At 40.2% G+C, this 12,482-nt stretch overlaps 1 protein-coding gene across 5 annotated transcripts in view; it reads right to left on the bottom strand.

Moving 5' to 3' along the window:
* The window catches only part of LOC117366745 (ephrin type-B receptor 1), a 908,513-nt gene that overhangs the window by 320,698 nt on the left and 575,333 nt on the right, over positions 1–12,482 (bottom strand). For all 5 annotated transcript variants that reach the window (XM_033958536.1, XM_033958537.1, XM_033958538.1 and 2 more), the window contains one exon: positions 3,018–3,173. In XM_033958536.1, the coding sequence (XP_033814427.1) occupies positions 3,018–3,173 (156 nt within the window). The remainder of the gene's footprint in view (positions 1–3,017; positions 3,174–12,482) is intronic.

Below are 12,482 nucleotides of genomic sequence, written 5' to 3'. Positions count from 1 at the left end.
TCAATCTGATCTATTGGAATATTTGACCTGTATCCTGGAAACTGGCAAATTCTCCACAACTGGAGGATATATAATTACTCCTATTCTTAAAAACTCTAAGGAATCTATAGCAACAGGTGCTAATTGTAGACCAATTGCATCCATTCCCCTTTTTTGTGAAAATAATGGAAAGTCTTGTACATTCTCAGTTGCTGAAATATTTAGAGCATCATTCTCTCTTGCATGAGTCCCGGTGATCACTGCTATTTTAGACAATCTGTATACCTTGTTCAGAAAAGGATCTAATGCTTTGGTGATGCAGTTTGATATGAGTTGTGCTTTTGATCTAGTAGATCATAAAAAAATTATTAGAATGTTTGGATGCTATTGGCATTTGAGATAAAGTTCTTGAGTAGTCCAGAGTTTTATTACATTACATTCGAGATTTCTATTCTGCCATTGCCTTGCGGTTCAAGGTGGATTACAAAAGATATCTGGTAATTTCTAGAGGAGATAAAGAGTGGATGAGGTTGCTTTGGGGAATTAGGAAGGTATTGGGAAGTGGTATTGGGAGTGGGAAGGAGCTAGCGGTATTAAGTCGTTTACAGGAATTTCTTGAAAAGTAGGGTCTTTATTTCTTTTCTGGATGTTTTGTAGTCTGGGGTCATAATCAGTAGATTGGAGATTTGGTTGTCGAGTTTTGCTGCTTGTGTTGCTAGGAGGCCATCATATAGTTTTTTCCGTTTCACTTCTTTGATAGGAGGGCACGTGAATGGAGTGTGGGTTTTTCTATGTCTAGTTGATGTAGTTTGGATGAGGCGGTTGTTCAGGTAGGTTGGGCTGTCGCCATTTATGGTTTTAAATAGTAGGCAGTAGAATTTGAATAGTATTCTTGCCAGAATTGGAAGCCAGTGTGAGTTGAGGGTATGCCTCTGTGATTCGGTTACGTTTCCTCAATGAAAAGATAAGTCTTAGTGTTTTGGATTGTTTCTAGTTGTTTTATCATTGTTTCTGGGTAGGGGAGGTAGAGAATGTTGCAATAGTCTAAAAGACCTAGGACTAGGGATTGTACTAAGAGACGGACATCACGAACTTACATCATGAACAGGTTTGTATTAATGATAGCCTTTCAGGAAGTTGGAACAATCCATGTGGTGTCCCCCAGGGATCTCCATTATCATCTCTACTTTTTAATGTTTACCTGGCCTCACTGGGAGACAGATTGTCACATTTGTGGATCAAGCTTTTTAGCTATGCTAATGATATAACTATTATGATCTCCGTTTCTTGTTCTCTGTTTCATATAAGTCATATAGTTACTGAAGTGTTTAGGTTAATTGAACAATGGATGGTCGAATTTAAATTGAAACTTAATCCAGAAAAAACAAAATTATTTTATGCGTCTCTTTGGCAAAATTGTATTGAAACATCATTGACCACAAATACGAAAATCTACTAGACTATTAAGATCTTAGGTGTAATTCTTAACTGGAACTTAACCATGAAGAACCAGGTGGATGCCCTGGTACGAAAGAGCTTCCATATTTTGTGGAAGATGCATACTATTAGGGCATATTTTGATGCTTCATCATTCAGATTGTTGGTGCAATCTCTGGTTCTGAGTCAGTAACATTGTTTATCTGGAAGGCACAAAGAAAAATCTGTATAGATTATGTATTATTCAAAATGCCTCGTCCCTCACATTGACATCACTTCCTGTTTGAAGACCTTGAAGTGACATCAGAAGGATGGCTCAGCCAGTGAAAGCAGTTGGTATAGAAGCTTGCTCGCTGCCGGCAAAAATGTGAAGAGATATTGGGGGGGGGAGGATGTGCAGCAATGCAGCAGTGGGGAAAGCCCATCAGGGGGCACATGGGACGGCGATGCCAGGCACCTACTTCCCTCACTATGCCACTGGAGGTAGTGGAGGCATTGAATGTCTGTGTAGGATCAGTCTCTACTAATCTGGCTTGTTTTGTTTTCTCAGTAATCATATTGATGTTCTATTATAGTGTTGCCTGTTTGTACGCAAGACCTTGTTGTGTTCAAGTTGAATTTATTTGCTACACTGCTAAATTTTCAAATAGAAATCTAAGCTGTTTACAATTTAAAAAGTAGGGAATTGGGGCTTGAGAACATACAAAAACAAGTTTCAGAAAAAAGCACAAAATGGGTAATGGGAGAAAGGGAAAGGTTACAAAGCAATAAAAGGGAAAGAGGTGAAGAATGAGCACATTAGGAGGCTTGGTGCATTTTCATTAGAAAACAGATGTTAGAGAAACAAAAGGTAAGAAATTGAAGGTCAGTCTGAAGGGAAAGCCATAGAGCAGGGGTGTCAAAGTCCCTCCTCGAGGGCCGGAATCCAGTCGGGTTTTCAGGATTTCCCCAATGAATATGCCTGAGATCTATTTGCATGCACTGCTTTCAATACATATTCATTGGGGAAATCCTGAAAACCCGACTGGATTGTGGCCCTTGAGGACCGACTTTGACACCTGTGCCATAGAGAAATAATAAGTTTTTAACAAAGATTTAAACTTACTGAAGGATCACTTACAAGTTACAAATTTATTTTACTTAATACAGTACTCCCCCGAAATTTGCGGGGGTTCCGTTCCAGGAACCCCCATGAATTTTGAAAAACCATGAATACAGTTTTTCAGCTAATTGAAGGCAGAAGAGGACAGCTGGGGCACCAATGGGTGCTTAAATTGTACTTACGAAGCCGGGCACATTTTCCGACCGTCTCTTCCTGGTACTAAAGCCATGGTTACACCAATCAGGAGCTGCTTTGATACGCCAGAGAGCGTGTCAAAGCAGCTCCTGGTTGGTGTAACCATGACTTTAGTATCAGAAAGAGATGGTCGGAAAACACTGCAAATTACTGTCCGCAATTTGCGAACCGCAAATTCACGGGGGTTTACTGTATACCACTATTAAGCCCAAGCTCATTCAGCGGTGTTCGCTTAAGTCGCAAATATTGGAGAACAGCATTTCACAGTGTAGAAGAAGCAATGCTGAGGCAAGCCATTACTTACTTGTACATGCCACTTCTGGAGGATCAAAATCAGCACGGTAGTAGCCATTGCGACAGGTGCAGATAGGGGAGGCCTCTGCTGTGGAACGGCTGTTGGGGGGACACTGGGCACATACACCTATGCCTTGATTTGCCTTGAATGTTCCCACTGGACAAGCTGCAAATAAACAATGAAAGACAAAGAAGCAAAATAATTAATTTTCAACTAAAGCAGCAACTCTTCCTACAGGTCACACAACATTGTTCTGCTTAGTTTCCTGTCTTGTTTTAGGACTTTTGGTTTTGTTTTCACTTTGGGAGCAATGATATTAATAATGTGCAGTGTTTATAAACAGTGTATTAACAAGTATGGTGGAACACTTGTAGTGTATATAATGTAATTTAAATCAAGGGAAAAAAGACCTCAAAATACCCCGAGAATGTGATCAATAAGTCACAACCTTTTTGGGGTTGGGTATCATCACTGGTCAAAAACCCTTGAATGTTAAATTTTTAATTGAATTTTAAACTTTTGTGATACTTTCGTGATTAATTCTTAAATAATATTGTGATTATATATCTATTTTTTCTTCTTGTAAATGAGCATTGATTGACCAGCAACTGTGTATTCAAAATTCACATGATTTTTATCTGGCTTAATTGTGAAATACAGTGGTGCCTCGCATAACGGACGCCTCGTACAGCGAACGCTGCGCATAACGAACTTTTTGTCTTGCTCCCTATAACGAACTTCGTTTCACACAACGAAGTCGCCCGAGGGGCCCGGGGGGGGGCGGAACTACTCTCGCCGAAGCCGGGAACAGCAGCACCCTCCTGTCTGAATGCAGTGTTCCGTCATCTCCCTCCACCTTACCTTAGATGTCGAGTTTTCCGGCTTTCTTTTTCGGCCAGCCACACACTTTCAAAGAGCAGCACATGCGCGCATGCTCTGTTGTTCAATCTTCTCCTCTGACGCAACCGGAAACCGGAAGTTGCAGGAGAAGAGAACATTGATCAACTTCAGCAGCTGCGCGTGCACAGCTTTTTGAAAGCGTGCGGCTGGGTGAAAAAGAAAGCTGGCAAACTCTGCATATAAGGTGAGGTGGAGGGAGGGAAATGTAGGGCTGCAGAACGAATTATTTTGTTTTACATGTATTCTTATGGGAAAACGCGTTTCACACAACGAACGTTTCACATAACAAACTTGCTCCTGGAACGGATTAAGTTCGTTGTGTGAGGCACCACTGTACTATGAAGCACTTATCTCAGTAACCCGACGGAGGCCCAGTCCGTTTCGTACCAATGGGCTTCTTCAAGGGTAATAATAGGGCTTATTGATTTGCCAGTTAAACTTCAATGTTGCTCATTGCTCACTCATGGAGCTGCTGCTCATCCTGCCCTAGCTCCATGAGTGAGCGATGAGCAACATTGAAGTTTAATTGGCAAACCAATAAGCCCTATCATTACCCTTAAAGAAGCCCATTGGGTTACTGAGATAAGTGCTTCATAGTATTTCACAGTTAAGCCAGATAATAATCATGTGAATTTTGAATACACAGTTGCTGGTCAATCAATGCTCATTTACAAGAAGAAAAAATAGATATATAATCACAATATTATTTAAGAATTAATCACGAAAGTATCACAAAAGTTTAAAATTCAATTAAAAATTAAACATTCAAGGGTTTTTGACCAGTGATGATACTCAACCCCAAAAAGGTTGTGACTTATTGATCACATTCTCGGGGTATTTTGAGGTCTTTTTTCCCTTGATTTAAATTACATTATATACACTACAAGTGTTCCACCATACTTGTTAATTTCAAAATTTGTTATTTGGACACTTTATTTGGTTTTCCATTGTTTTATTCAGTATAAACAGTGTATACCATTTTGAAAAATAGTGTGCATTCTTTGCAAATAATCTATACTATTGATTGGAAGAACCATAAAAAAATTTTTGGGGGGCGGGGGGTTCCTCATCATTTCAGGATAACAACACTATGAAATGATATGGGAAATGTCACGTGACCTTTTACCATGTTGTTTTATAAGCGTTTTTATCAAATTTTAAATAAACTTGAAACTCGAATAAATGTACGTCCCCGTTCATTAGCAACTGCAACCTAACTTACAGTGATTTAATATACATTTTTCTGCAATAAACGGGAAGTAGACACTGAAATGAGTATTATTTGCCTGCAGATATCAATTTCAGTAATTTCAGCACTGAGGCCATGATTCTATAAATGACGCCTAAAGTTAGGCGCCTAGATTGGCGCGCCTAGCTGATCTAAATGCCTAACAATTTTCTTAATTGGCTTAATTGGTACTATTAATTTAAAGCACCATTAAAAAACCAATTTAATGTAAAACATGTTTTATTGATGCACAATCAGCAATTACACAAAACAAAACAATGGTTGAACAAGATTGAGAATATCAAGAGTAAAACAAACAGGTTTTTCAAAGAAGCCCCCCCACCCGCTCCCAAATGCAGCATACCCCTCACCCCAGAACCCCCCCCCCCTGGGAACCCCTATCCAGTCCCAGAAGATAGCAAAAAAAAAAGGAGAGCAGAAAGACTGCTGAGCTAGCTGTGTTCTTATGCCGCTCAGCAAACATCAAAGAAAACAACTCCGCCCCAACCCCCCCTCACACAAAGAATCGAGCCCCTACCATTCTACACATGGACAACTCTCACCCAACCATCCATACCAACCATCCACACTCAGCCAAACAACACACCAACCAACCTGGGGAAGCAGCCGAAGACACACAGTATCAGCAGCTAAAACGAGTTTAAGACCAGACTTCTGGCCCTAGGGGAAAGCGATTGAATGTAGGAGTCCCAGATCTGCAAAAAGACTTTTTTCCGCTTGAACGACAAGCGGGCATGTCTGTAAAGGGAATATACTCTTTTTTTTAGAATTATGCTTAGTGCCCATCTTTTCTGGTGCCCATTTTTTGATCATGATTTATAGCATGCAGCCCAATATATGCATTTTTTTAAGCAAAAGAAAAAAATAATGCACGCATTACAGTACAATATAATATAAAAAAGGTATATTCCACTACATTGTCAAAAGACATTAGTTCAGATTACAACAAAGTTAAATAAAAGGAAACAATCTTCCCTGATTTACATGCATAAATTCCATGCACATCTTAAATGATACCTAATAATACAGTCTCAACAAATAAAATTATGTCTTAAAGAGATATGTTTTTAATAATTTATGGAACCTTATATAAGAAGGTTTCGTTCTCAGAGCCACTGGGAGAGCATTCCAGAGTTTTACAGCTTGATATGTGAAGGATGCCACCAGATATTGCTGGAAGCAAAATTTTCAAGCAGATGGAAAGAAAAGTTGCAAATCTTTTGAGAGACAATTAATCTTTGACAATTCTAAAGCAGGCTAATAAGATGGGGCCATCCCATGAAGGATTTGGATGACAGTTGTACACATCTTAAATTTACATCAAGCACAAATTGGTAACCAATGGAGTTTTGAGAAAAAGAAACGGGGGGAAAAAAAGCAGTACATAAAGACAACAAAGAAGCCATAATATACTATACTAAGGGCTCCTTTTACTAAGGTATGCTAGCGTTTTTAGCGCGTGTTGCATTGCCGCGCGTGGTAATCTCGTGCTACGCGCCAAGAACTAACGCCAGCTCAATGCTGGCGTTAGCATCTAGCACATGCGCTAAAACTGCTAGCACAGCTTAGTAAAAGGAGCCCTAAATCTCTTCATGAAGGTGGTTAATACATCTCAATAAATAAATAAAATTAAACAAGTTGTTCCACAGTAGCCTAAAAGTTAGGAAGATCAAACACAAATCAAAGGAATTTATAGCCTACGGAAGAAACGGGGCTATAGTGTTATGTTGGAATTAGTCATGCCTGACTTACTGGCTATTACTAACCACTTGAGAGCTAGACAAAAGCCCCCTTGCATCTGGTACTAGATCAACCAAAACTCTATTAATGAGAAAGACTGTCAACTGCTACAGTTCGAAATACAAACCCACATTTTTTTTTAACCCCATTCATTTTATTCAGATATTTACATGAGTATCTTAGAAAGAAAAGATCTCCCAGTTCAAGAAAACGAGGCTTCAGCCAAAGGAATTGCTTCCTCCTTTTCTATGTCGCCTTGGAGATGTCAGGAAATAGCCTCACGCGATCCTAGTACAGTCTTTAACAGAAGAGCATCTTAATGAACCGGTCCTTGTCTGGTTCCAGAGCAACAGTTTTAAGTAAAAGAGTAGAAGTGGGAGGCTCCTTAGTAGATTCTTCCAAATATTCAGACAAGTCCAAAATATCAAAGATAACAGGGCAGCTTGATCCCTATTCCTCAAGAGACTATATCTTAGCAGATGGTAAATAGAATACTCAGGTTAACAGGGTTACTGACGCCAAGGAAATATTAAGTTGTAAACGATTGTTATAAATGCCGGCCCTTCCTAATTATGACTGGGATAGCCATACAGATGATAACACATAATTGGAAGAATTGGGATCACCTCAATTTTACTTTTTGGTGAGTGAACCTATGCTCCAGTTATAGGCATGAAAAAATGAATGCAGAAATGCTGGGGCATAGTAATGTTTGGGGCACATTGACATCTTTTATTACTTCTCTGTAGTTGCTTTTTTCTTTAATTTCTGTGCCATTTCCTTACACATCCAAGGTGGGAGGGAGGGAGGAGGGTGAGATTGTACTATTGTATTATTTTAAATAAGTGTAGGTTATTGAAAGAATATATACATTTGTGTTATTGATTAATCGATGGGTGGGTGGGTGATTAATTTTGAATATTTGTAAGTTGAATGTGCTTTTCTTGACTTGTTATATGTTCTTATACCTGTGTGTTGCACTGTTAATATTAGAAAATTAATAAAGATTAAAAAAAAAATAGTTGTAAAAGATCTAAACATTTCAATAGGAGAAAGAGAAAATACTCTTGGAAAATTTTAAATACAGTATTACCATACATTTCTATTCTTTATATTATTTTCTAATTCTCTACTGCAGCCATTTTTTAAAATTACCACAGGAGCACTTATCACCTCCTAGTTTGTAAACAGTACTAAGGGCTCCAGCCTTATCTGTGCAGTAATGTAGATGTGCAAACTGGTTAGCACAGGAACACCCGGTCTCCACTGCTCCTCAAAACAATACAGCTGTGATTTCTGCCCATGTGCCCCTCATAGTTTAGTAAGATTGTTGCCTTTTCTTCACAACCAACCTGAGGAAGAAGGCTCTGCCTTCAAAAGTTTGTCAAAAGTATATTAAGTTAGTCTAACAAAAAGGCATCATCTTATTTTCCTCTTTTTAATTTTTTTGTTGCTGCTTTTATTTATTACCGATTGTACTTATTTACTGGATTCACTTTTGACTTGCATCAATAAAAATTGTTTGATCATAAAGTGGACAAACACAGCAACCACGCCACTTTACACAACTTTGCATCAAAAATGCTTCTCCTTGTTTTCCGGGCAATTATGTAAAAATGGTATTATTTGCATACCTTTATCTGCATATACTTCATATAATTTTCAAGCCAATTCTAGGCATAATCTTCTGGTTAATACATGTAAATGAGTTGTTGTTTTTTTTTTTTTTTTAAATGATTCTGCCCTGGAGGACTACCAACCAGTTGAGTTTTCAGGATATACCTAATGAATATGCATTATATATTTGCATATAATGGAGGTGACAGGCAGGTGAATCTGTCTCATGCATATTCATCAGAGATATCCTGAAAACCTGACTGGCTGGTTGTCCCTCAGGAGAGGTTTGAGAACCACTGTTCTATATTGTTATGGCATTACAATGTGAACTTAACATTGTAATGGAATAAGTTTAGCACAGAAATAGCCTCTCTGTAGTAATGAACTGAATAGTCTGCAATGAATATAGTATGTTTTTCTAGCAGTAATGTTCTACGTTTTGGTGACTATACAATGCCAAGCCAAAAGGGGTAAGCTTTATTATTTTTACCAAGGAGATGTTAACGTTCTTAAGAAAAGCAGGACTATATCACTGTGCAAAAAGTGGGATAATACCAGAACTGGCTTAGCTTGGATTGGTTTGGGATTTTTTTGGTGTTTTTGTTTGAGCCACTAGGGGCTCCTTTTACTAAGCTGTAATAGTGGTTTTAGCCCGCGCGCTGGATGCTAACCCCAGGATTGAGCTGTCATTTAGTTCTAGCCGCGTAGCGCGGGTTTAGCACGCATGTCAATTCTGCGTGCACTAAAAACGCTATTGCAGCATAATAAAAGGAGCCCTAGATATATCCTATCTACAGCTAAATTTCTGGAATAATGCTCTGGATATCGCAACAGTCTAGTACAACTACAGTGTTGGTAAAGGAAAAGTGTAATATAGAACATTTGGAAGGGGACCCATGCAAACATATTTGATGACAATTATTCTCTATCAAATTAAGGGGCTTATTTAGTAAGCTGGGTGAATACAGTTAAATCTCATTAAGGCTGAAATAATTGCAGAACATAGGGCAAAAATTAATGAGCTGTATCTGAGAATCGTTTATTGATTTTATTTTCTATTGTAGCAGGCTGCCAAAATGCTCTTTCCTATGCAGTCACAGGGAGAACATTCTGGGCATTTCTTCCAGAAGGTGCCAAACAAATATGAATAGGAGGTAGTCTATTCTGAGAAGGACCCAACAGAACTGAAGCTTAAGCTTTTAGAGGGAAGCATAAAACTGTGTTTTAAGGAAAAGTCATGTCCCTTCCTCCCTAGAAATGGCCCAGAAAGAAGCATGTAGAGATACCAAGTCACATGCATTTGGCTTACCTCATACAATCAATGTCAAGCACCTGTCTTCACAAACATTCAAAAGCAAAATCCCTCCACCCCTAATGGTCTGGCATCTCTCCCTCTCTCTTCAATAAGTTATACCCATTATTTGTACCTCCCCCAGAGTCTTACTTCTGATATGCCCCACCCTCTCTTATATAACTTCCTGCTGCCAGAGTGGCAAGAAACATCAGAGAGAAGGTTTTGGAGCCAGTCACACACAGCTGATGTGAATCACTGCCATTGTCAGTACCTCTAGAAGCAAAATAACAGATTTAAGGTAGATCAGAGAAGGGTTGAGAAAGAGGGCAGGGTTGAGAATTGTGGGCAGGGGGGAGGGAAGTAGTTGGAGAAATAATGGACTACAGGTAGGGGTAGGGAAATGGAATGGGAGAGATGCTGGAGCCAGAAGTATAAGAGATGGAGAAAGGTATCTGCACAACTCCATATGGGCTCTGTTTATACAAATGTGGATTAGATTACTGTATATAGATGATGTGTTTCTTATTTGGATGGACACTGAAATTCAATTGAAGAATTTTCAGGACTAGCTCAATTCTCTGGACCATCATTTAAAGTTCATCTCCACATTTGATTCCCGAACTATTATATTCTTGGACACACGGGTGATCAAAGATGGAACTAAGTTGACTACTACAGTATATAAAAAAGAAACTGATCATAACATCTCCATTACAGCAGTTGTCATCCCACTAGATCAGTGGTCAGCAAACAGCGGCTCTTTAGCCACTTGAGTGCAGCTCTGCCATTAGCCAAAATTTTCCTTTACAGAAGGGCCCCAACACAGCAGCTGTTCTCTCAAGCTGCCAGCGGCTGCCCTGAAGTTTATCCTCTGCTGCAACTTCTCGTTTCTGATGGGGCAGTTTGTGAGAATGGCTGCCATCAGGGCCGGATTAAAGAATAGAGCCCAAAATGGTCAGGGGGGCCGCCAGTGCGGTGCTTTAGGGCCGTTTGGGTATCTCCCTCACCCTCGCTGGATTCGCAGCAGAGTCATTGCCCCCCTCCCCCCAGTGTCATCATCCTGGGCCCTCCCCAGCAACATCGTCCCAGGCCCTCCCCGTCGACCCTCCCACCATGAGAAGACTGACAAACCTCCCTCCAGCACTCGTCGGCAGCTGCAGCACTCTAAACAGGCTGCTTCGCAGTTCGCAGCCTTCTGCTGGTGATTCCCTCTGCTGCGGCTGCTGGAGGGAGGTTTGTCGGTCATCTCACGGTGGGTCAGCAGGGTTCGCATAGGAGGGAGAGCTAAATGTTCCTTTTAAGAGGGGCCCCAGCTACAAGGAGAGAAGCGGTCTGCCCTGGGTGCTCCAAGACCTGCCATCTTTAACTTCTTCGGGCAGCAACAGCATTTACAATTAGCTGCTGTTGCCGGCTTTGGGCCTTCCTCTCTGCTGAGTCCTGCCTACTTCCTGTTTCCATGAAGGCAGAACCCAACAGAGAAGAAGGCCCAAAGTCGGCAACAGCAGCAAATTCTTCAATGCTGCCTGAATAAGTTGAAAGGGGACAGATTTAAAACGAATGCTAGGAAGTTCTTCTTTACCCAACGAGTGGTGGACACCTGGAATGCGCTTCCAGAGGGAGTAATAGGGCAGAGTACAGTACAGGGGTTTAAGAAAGGATTGGACAATTTCCTGCTGGAAAAGGGGATAGAGGGGTATAAATAGAGGATTACTGCACAGGTCCTGGACCTGTTGGGCCGCCGCGTGAGCGGACTGCTGGGCATGATGGACCTCAGGTCTGACCCAGCAGAGGCATTGCTTATGTTCTTATGTTCTTATGATGCCAGGCCTTGGAGCATCCACTTAGGGGCTGCACTGCCAACCGGAAAGATAAGCCCTCTTAGGAGAAAAATACAAACGGAAGACCAGCTTATAATGTTGCTCCCAAAAGGTGGTATCCAGAATGGACTATAAAACAAGCATATTTACGGGATTTATATGCCAATCCAGAATTGTGTCTACAGTCTCAAGAGAACTCTAGCATGGACATACAAATCTGTATTCTCACTTATTCAGACCAGGCAAAGACTGTTACCAATATTATTAAAAAAAAAAAAAAAAAAAACCCACTGGTATGTCCTGGCAATGCATAAGAAATTTAAAGATGGCCCGTGTATTTTATACATTCATCCTAAAAACCTAACAAATTATCTTACAAGCACTAACAGGACGCCAGATTTAGGGTCAAGATGAGTAATAGGGAACACAGTTCTTGCGGTGCATGTACTGTGTGCAACAATTCTCTTCAACTATCCACATGGAGTCATCCTCGGACTCAAAAAAATCTACACTTTGAGACACCTTACCACGTGTACCTCCAATGGGTGGTATATGTTCTTATATGTCCCTATGACCTTCTATATGTGGGTCGCACATCTCGTCAGATCAAGGTTAGACAACAAGAACATAGGAGTCACATACAAACAGCAACATTAACGGCTCCAATTGTGACCCATTGTGTAGAGTGCAATCACATTTTTAACAAACTTAATGGTTCATTATTGAACAAATTCCTATTACCTTCAGAGGTACAAGACAGCACAGATCCAGCTTCGTGAACAATACTTGAGTTTTGAGTTTAAAACTGTTAGGTTATTGGCACTCTTATATTTCTGTTTTTCATCTCCTCAACACTT

This window comes from Geotrypetes seraphini, chromosome 9 (genome assembly GCF_902459505.1).
Source record: "Geotrypetes seraphini chromosome 9, aGeoSer1.1, whole genome shotgun sequence".
NCBI classification, from domain to species: domain Eukaryota; kingdom Metazoa; phylum Chordata; class Amphibia; order Gymnophiona; family Dermophiidae; genus Geotrypetes; species Geotrypetes seraphini.
Note: the sequence above shows the minus strand (reverse complement) of the source record. Positions and strands in the feature narration are given on the sequence as shown.